Source organism: Branchiostoma belcheri, unplaced genomic scaffold (genome assembly GCF_001625305.1).
Source record: "Branchiostoma belcheri isolate BF01 breed outbred unplaced genomic scaffold, Haploidv18h27 scaffold67, whole genome shotgun sequence".
Classification (NCBI taxonomy): domain Eukaryota; kingdom Metazoa; phylum Chordata; class Leptocardii; order Amphioxiformes; family Branchiostomatidae; genus Branchiostoma; species Branchiostoma belcheri.
Window position 1 is genome coordinate 653025 of NW_017804320.1, and position 8051 is coordinate 661075.

At 43.6% G+C, this 8051-nt stretch overlaps 1 protein-coding gene across 1 annotated transcript in view; it reads right to left on the bottom strand.

The window, feature by feature from the left end:
* The window catches only part of LOC109483906 (sushi, von Willebrand factor type A, EGF and pentraxin domain-containing protein 1-like), a 19043-nt gene that overhangs the window by 3801 nt on the left and 7191 nt on the right, over nt 1–8051 (bottom strand). The window contains exons 10-24 of the mRNA XM_019787046.1: nt 7770–7898; nt 7342–7515; nt 7050–7235; nt 6654–6845; nt 6032–6286; nt 5507–5695; nt 5128–5325; nt 4771–4959; nt 4200–4451; nt 2930–3109; nt 2561–2761; nt 2156–2272; nt 1767–1907; nt 926–1156; nt 334–522 (exon numbers count right to left, since the gene is read on the bottom strand). Coding sequence (XP_019642605.1) covers nt 334–522; nt 926–1156; nt 1767–1907; nt 2156–2272; nt 2561–2761; nt 2930–3109; nt 4200–4451; nt 4771–4959; nt 5128–5325; nt 5507–5695; nt 6032–6286; nt 6654–6845; nt 7050–7235; nt 7342–7515; nt 7770–7898 — 2823 coding nt within the window. The remainder of the gene's footprint in view (nt 1–333; nt 523–925; nt 1157–1766; nt 1908–2155; nt 2273–2560; nt 2762–2929; nt 3110–4199; nt 4452–4770; nt 4960–5127; nt 5326–5506; nt 5696–6031; nt 6287–6653; nt 6846–7049; nt 7236–7341; nt 7516–7769; nt 7899–8051) is intronic.

An 8051-nucleotide genomic window follows, 5' to 3' on the forward strand; every position in this document is an offset into this window, starting at 1 on the left:
ATATATATATATATATATATATATATATATATATATATATATATATATATATATATATATATATATATATATATATATATATATATATATATACAAATGAGGACAATACACTCATTTTCACCTGAGCGACTGTGAGGAAAGTTGTGTAAAGTGCCTTTCCCAATGGCAGAAGATCGGTGGCATGTAAGGACTCGGACCCGGGACCTCTTGGTTCTGAGTCGAGCACTCTGCCCCCAACGTCAACCTGGCTTGATACTTAAGAATGGTTCTGTCTGAAGCGTAATAGGGCCCAACAGTGTGGGCAAGTTAAGTATTGTTTTTCTTTTTACTTACTTGAACACTTCAAATTTCTAGGCGGTGGCGGAGCCCAGTGCCCTCCATCTCGGCAAATGTAGACATCGTTTGGCGGCGTGGCGAATGAGTGCCCATCCTGGCAGAACAGCGAACACGTGGTTCCTGACAGGAAGTTGTCACACGAAACAGCTCCTTTGTCAGGAGCGTCAAGTGGAAGGCATGGGTTACCTGTTGAAAAAAAAACCAACAAGGTATCGTTTTATAAGCAGAACATATATATAGCTAGATTTTGCAATATTGAACGCCGTTTTCATTTCAGCTATTGAGTGTAGATTACAAGACCTAACTGGCCAAAAACGTTACGGTACATTCGGTCGACAGTACATCATGACTCAACACTCGTCAACATTGTAAGGCAAGTGGTCATTAACAATACCCTTTAGAATACAGACGTCGGCGTACCTGTAATGCTACCAAACGCCAGTTCTACACGCACACTTTTCTATTTACAAGGCGCTCACTAAACAGGGTATGAGAAAATCGTACAAGCATATTATTTTCGTTGCAATTGTCTTTCTGTGAGACACGTACGGAGTAAAATTCTGACGCAATGACCACTTAAATGAGGTACCTTGAATGTTGATTGTAAACAAGCACTCTCCTTCATTCCCTGCAGCATCGTATGCTTTACATGTGACTGTTTTTTCGCTGAAGTCATGGTTGGTGTTGGGTTCAGGATCACATGTCTGCGACACCACAGCTACGTTATCCTCCCAGATTGGTCTGCTGTACGTCAGTGTTCCTTCTGCATCGTAGATAGTTGTTGACTGTGGGCAGTATGTGGCAATGGGGAGTTCATTGTCTGGAAAGGCATAAGGTAAATTGTAATTGCATCTTAACTACTGTTAATCTTGTTGGCCTGGTAGGAAAGTCTCTTGATACATGTATATAAACGGTGTTATTCGTACGATTCTGAGGCAATAACATCTAACGACAAAGTATGTGTTACCCATCGTACATGGTTAAGAGATGATCCCGGGTTTCACTAAAGTGTTTCCCAAACTTATGGCATACATGAAAAATGTTATTTTACCACATCCTTTTTTACAAAGACATAACTTTTATCATCTTCAGAGGGAAGGTTCTGTTTTTTGTCGCCTTTGTTTGTAGGTATTCATGTATTTCGTTTTGCACCATAACTCAGGAACATCTGGGTAATGTGTTAAGATTTAGTGTGTTGTTAGAACTATATCTTTTGAAATAGTTAGATGTTCGGCCCCGGGCAGCTTTTCTTGGCATTACATGCTGTGCAACGTACGGTTTTGATATACTCCTTTAAACAACTTATGCTATTTGGATAGGAAAGGTCATTAACTGGTAAAATGTATGCAAATGAGATACATCTATAATATTTCATCCTTTAACGCGAAGGTATGATTAACTCGTGGAAACATTATTTTAAATGTAGATACCTTCAACAGTCACAGTAAAGCTGCACCCCGCTGTCCTACCAAAGTAGTCCCTTGTGTTGTAGCGTATTGTGTGGACCCCAGGCGTAAACTCCCGTGGTGGAACTGTACCAGCAGGGCTAACATCCACGATCAATGTAGCGCCTTAAAGACAAAGAAATTACAACCATGCCTTAACGGATGGTTATTATATAATAAGTTTTTTTTTAAGCCAACAGCAAATAATGTACTTCTGCCACATACATTCATCCCATTGTAATTCCCTTCCAAGTTTCATGAGAACTTCCAGGAGGCATTTTATACAGATTACTCATGGGAAAAACATTACTTGTTCATGGGTTCTTTTCACAATTATCATTTGTCCGAACATATCAAATAGAACGGATTCTTACGGTGCCCATCTACAGCTTCTGGCACGGCCCATGCCACATTAGCGGTAGATTTTCCAGCATCAGTTGGTAAGGTCATATCTGCTGGGCACGTAGAGCCGAAGTCAGGAGGTGGTACTTCTATGGCATGGAAAAAAAAATAGAAGTAAAAGCTTTAGATTAAGTCATGTGCATATAGGAGCAACATGATCACTACCACATATTATTCATTGTCGTCAGAGCAAGCTCAAGTTGCCATTATCATGGAACTAATTATTATATAATTCCTAGTTCATAGGAACGTATTACTAAAGACATATACGTATGCGAGATAGACGCGTACATGTACGACATGCTCTTTGTATTTGGCAAAATGAATAATATTTTTTTTTTAGTGAGAGTGCATATGATTCATGGAAGTTGACACACCTTCACAGGTTACGTTTGCCATGTCAAGAGACCATTCCCCATCGGAACGACACAACGTTGAAGAACCCTCCGCCCCACGCAGTTCGAATGCCCAGTCACACGTCAGGCTACACTGTGTGTTGAAGAACACGGCACCTTCTGTACATGCAGGCGGCTGGAACTCTCCATGGTCGGGTAGTCGGAGTGGTGGACAGGTCTTCACTGTCAAAGACAACCAAATTTAACGTTGGAAAGCAGGTCTCCATGTCATAACTAAGAGTTCCAAATTTGTAAAGGGGTATTTCGCACCATTCTCATTCTTCTCTGTATGCACCCAGACACTTGTGTGTGAAGGTGTAATTGCTGCAAAGATAATCATTGAATATTTACCCTCACATCGTGTTTGTTCCCCGCTCCATCTCCCGTCTGCCTGGCACTCTCTGACAGACGAGCCCACTATACTGTACCCTTCGTGGCAGTTGTACACCGCCGCTGAACCCAGCTGGTTACCGCAGCTGAGTCTCAACAAAACCCCATTTGGGGGACTGCTTGGCGGGACACAGGATACTCCTAATAGAGGATACAAAACACGTATGTAAGAGGGGTGGTCAACGGAAAATACGAGAGGATACTATCAGAAAAAGCATTTGCATGACACTAAGTGAAACGTTAAAAGGAGCAGAAAATCAAGAAGGGTGGAGAAAACTGCTTGTCAGATCATATGTGCACATGTCGTACATGTACGTGGTGACCTAATGGTGTATGCCTTTAACGTTAGGGTTTACTACCATCACATTAAAGGATTCGTAAGTCTTTGCATGCATTAGAAAAACATTCAGTCGTCCATTGTTGACTTTTACACCACTGTCACTATTGGTGTAAAGCCTAGGTCACAATTAAAAAGGGGCCCGCTCGGCCGTTTGCGGCCTGTTTTTTTGGCACTACCGTACGGAACCTGGACGGAGACTGACGGGGTTCCCAACGGCTGCCGGCCTATTTTTGGCCCCGTGCGGTCGCCGAATTGATTGTAATTCAAACTTAAAATCACTTCGGGCCCCGTCGGGCAATGTACGCCGAGGCCACGCCGTAACCTCGCCGGACCAAGCCGTAACCTAGCCGCCGGGTCCCGCCAGGCGGCCGCACAGGCACCTGTCAAAGATGACGTCACGTGTACTGATCTGTGCTTTAATCGTTCAGAAGAAGGGGGTTGTAGAGGGTATTGTGATGTTCTCGACATAGCTCCATCAACAGTGACCATACACGGGTCTGCGCATCAACCAGGGTCGAACCCACCATACCAGCCAGGGGCGTACCAGCCTGGGACCCGCCAGGATCGCCCCTGGACCCCACCAGGGACCCTGTAGCTGCCCGGCCGGAATGCAAAAGCCGGTCGGCACCCTGCCGCATCCCGCACAGGTCAAGACGGGAGACTGGTCGGGCACCGGACGGGTCCCTAACAGAAACCGGCCGTCAAAGGGACAAAAGTTTGTGAACGTTTTTAATAAAAGCCTTCTCAGCGCCCCAACAGGGAGCCGTAAAGGAACATTTACATGCCGAGAACATGCCGAGCAGGCCCCGTTTCAAATGTGACTCCAGCCTAAGTATGCTCTGTACTAAATGTGTGCAAAGTAAATTATGCTCATTTTTTATCACTGCTGACCTTGAACTTCGACATTAATGACGCACTCCATTGTGTTGCCAGAAGGGTCCGTCGCCTTGTACCGAAGTTGGTGTTCTCCAACAGGAAATGTAGTGGGTGACGAGACCACAGGTTTTTCCACCGTCACAGATCCGCTGTTGTCCAGGAAGGTTGGCGCTGTCCATGAGGCAGTGGCTTGGCCGGTGCAAGGGTCTTGGATAACCCGTATGGTCTCCTCTGGACACGTCTCTCCTAACGTTGGTGCAGCCACATCTGATAGAAGACGGGAGAAAAATATTATTAGCACGGCGAATGTTTATTAATTAGTGCTAAGAAGAGAAAGCAGTTTTTACAGTCACTGTGTTTAGTAAAAATCGGCGGGGGATCGAATTCAAAAATCTACCGAATGCATATTGCGCGCACTAAACCCGATTGGCCATTGCATCGGTTAGATTAGAAACGACTATATATTATAATAGATATCATTATTATATTCAATACAAATATTCAAATAGATTTTCCGGATAGGTGACATCATTATGTTTTTAGAAAAAAAAGGGTTAAAGGGAAGAAAATTAGAAAATTCACTCACCAAAGCAGCCGGGGCTCACATCTGGCATCCAGGTGCCATCAGCCGTACACGTAACTCTGGAGGACTCATTCAGGTGATAACCCTCCTGGCACTTAAACTCGCAAACCTCCCTAAATCTGCTAGTGTTGGTGCAGGAAGCTGGGCTGACATGTCCATCAACTGGCGGCATCAGGCCGGTACACGTAGGACCTGCAAGGACAGTGCATCTTTGTCACATCTAGCCGTTAAGACGAACGATGATTACGCGTTGAAACGTTTTGTCAAGAAAAGGGAAAACATGTATTGAGATGTGAATTAGTAACATATAAAACACACAGCTTTTATGTGTTCCCTACGCTTCATTAAACAACTTCTTACCAATACAGGTAAAGTTCCTATCCCATGTCCCAGATGGCAGGCATGCCATCCTGTGTACAGACCCGGGAGCGGCGATGTGATGTTCGCTGTCACAGGCGAGCGCACAGACCGTCCCTACTGGCTGTTCTTCTCCCGTCCGGCAGTCAGGATACGAGATACCGGCAGCCTCATCCATGGTCAAAGGTGGGCAGGTTACCTCTAACGTATACAGAAGTAAAATGGTCGATGGTAAGATTTTCAATACAGACTGTTGGCTTACATAATCGCATATCATACAATGCCAATTGAATATCTTTGCATAATGTATGGCAAATTGCCAATGCTACTGTTGTAGCTTTGGAGCAGTTATATCAAGATCAACAAACAGTACAGTATTTACCAACACATGAGGCGTTGCCCATCCAGGATAAGACGCCATCTCGAACTTCGCAGGTCATAACTGTTGACGTTGTCCGTGCGACCATGTACCCATGATCACATACCACGTCACAGCTGCTCCCCCAGTGGGTTTCACACGTCTCCGACACAGTGCCATGGTCAGGTGGTGTTGGAGCAGCGCACATTTTCACTGAAAATCAATGGACGTTGAAAACATATTTATTTTCTATATATTTCACATGCAATCACAATACGTGGTGACGGCACACTCAAGTTTTTTTTTCAACTTACATTAATGCCGTCATCAACACAGGGGACTCTTGGTTCCGAGTCGAGCCACACACGCCACACGGTCCCTCTAAGACATATGTGTATGTGCTATTTCAAATACTAAAGGAGAAAGAAAATTGCACCCTGAATTATACGTACATGTATATTGATATAAGCTGCACACGTGCACGTACATGTGAGAAAATGATACACACGAAAAAAATGTTTAAAATAATAAGGTTTCCAAATGATTTACCTTTTACAACAATACGGATCTGGCATTGCCCCACGTTTCCCTGCCCATCCGTCGCTGAAAACGTGACGTAGTGAGTTCCAGGAGGATATTCATCCATCTGGCCGGAGACGGACATGTCAAGCGTTTCCCCAGAGTTGTCAATAGCTGTAATGCCGAGCTCGGTCAGGTCCACAACTGCTGCCGCCGTCCCGTAGGGAGCGGTCACGACCACGTCTTCGGTTGTACAGGTGTTGTTAAAGTCTGGAGGCGCTATATCTGAAAATAGACACAGGATACGTCACCAATATTACACTCAGTCAAATATGGTAAACCATTGCACGAAACAAGAAGAAATGGTGTAAAATATCATTACGTTCTCTAGACTCAATTTCTAATGTCTCATGGCCAAGACATTTTGCATCAGGTGCGGTTATTACATGTATTTTGCACACCTTTACATTATAAAAGAATAGGCTATATATCTAATTGAACTCCGCCGTGCAAAACCTACCGTGGAGCCCAGTTGACCTGGGCATATACTGACCCAAAGGAGCCCGCCAAAACAACGATAGACTGGGCATCAAGCTAAAACATTTGGACAGGCAGTTTTACATCAGTTACGATTATTACCTGTTTTACGTACCTCTACATGTTACCAGAGTTATGTTTGCATCCCACTCTCCTGTTGGTAAACACGTCGCAAAGGTCGGGCCCTCCTCCACGTAACCTTCTCCACAGGAAAAGGCGCAGACATCAGCGTAGGTTGCGGATGTTGTGCAGGTGCTGGGTGAAATCCTTCCATGATTTGGGACAGTGAGAGGCGGGCAAGTCACCACTGTAAATGAGAAAATTCAAGTGTATGTGTAAGTTACTGCTTCTGTATGAAACAGGATAGGATAGCACAAATATATAAACATAAGATTCATACATGCCCTGTCAGGCTAAGTACAGACATACAAATATAAAAATATGACATACATAGCATTTTTCAACATTTTATAGTACAGTTAAGTAAGTTAGAAGATCCTTAAAGACCTACTTGTGCAATGAAGGTTTGACGTAGTCCAACTGCCGTCTGATTGACAGACTATGTCCTGCTCTTTCTCAGAAGGCCGATACCCTAGCTGACACGACACGGTGCATCTCGTGCCATAGTAGTGTGTACCAGCGGTAGCACAGGTAACTTGCTGACCCGCTTCCGTAGGTGGTGTTGGGCATAGTGTCCCTAAACAAAATGACAACGACAATTTCTAGAAATGTTTTCTGTAGGTAATTCCTCATGATGTACTACACACGCAAAAATAAAATTGCTCATCATGGGAGGAACATACTTTCGCACATCGGTGCTTCGAAGTCCCAGTCTCCATCATGTTGGCAGGTAAGTCGAGCTGACCCGATTAGACTGTACCCCATTTGACATTGGAAGTCACAGTTGTGCCCTTCTACGTTAAGACAGGAGCTGATGCTACCGTGTTCAGGCGCTAACAGAGACGGACACCTGGTAACTAGAAGAAATTTCTATTAGAAGCTTGTTTACACCAATTAAACATTTTTTCTAGAATCATACATTGCACTTATCAGAATAGTATTCCCAACCTACCTCAATTTCTAATTTGGCAGTTTTGCATGCAATTTATGTTTCAACGATCAGTCATATTTATTCATACATAGACGTGCCAAACTATATAGTCCAAGACAAGAAATTAACAAAAGATTTGGTGGCAATAATAGTCCTTTGCTATGATAAAAAACAGTCTACCTCCTTCACATGTAGTTGCATCATTAGATGAAATAATCGTTCCCGTTGGACAATCACAGGTCCTGCCAGAGGGGGTCGGCAGACAGAGGTTGCTACACCCGCCATTGTTCTGGGTACAGAGACTGTCTCCTATGATGCAAGATAATTACAAACGTCACAAAGCTTTAAAGATAGAGAAAGGCGGTATGAGTGTAATGAATTGGAAATATTGCTACAACATCAACAACAAGGGTCTAGAATAATAAAAAAAAAAAAAAAAATAATATATATATATATATATAT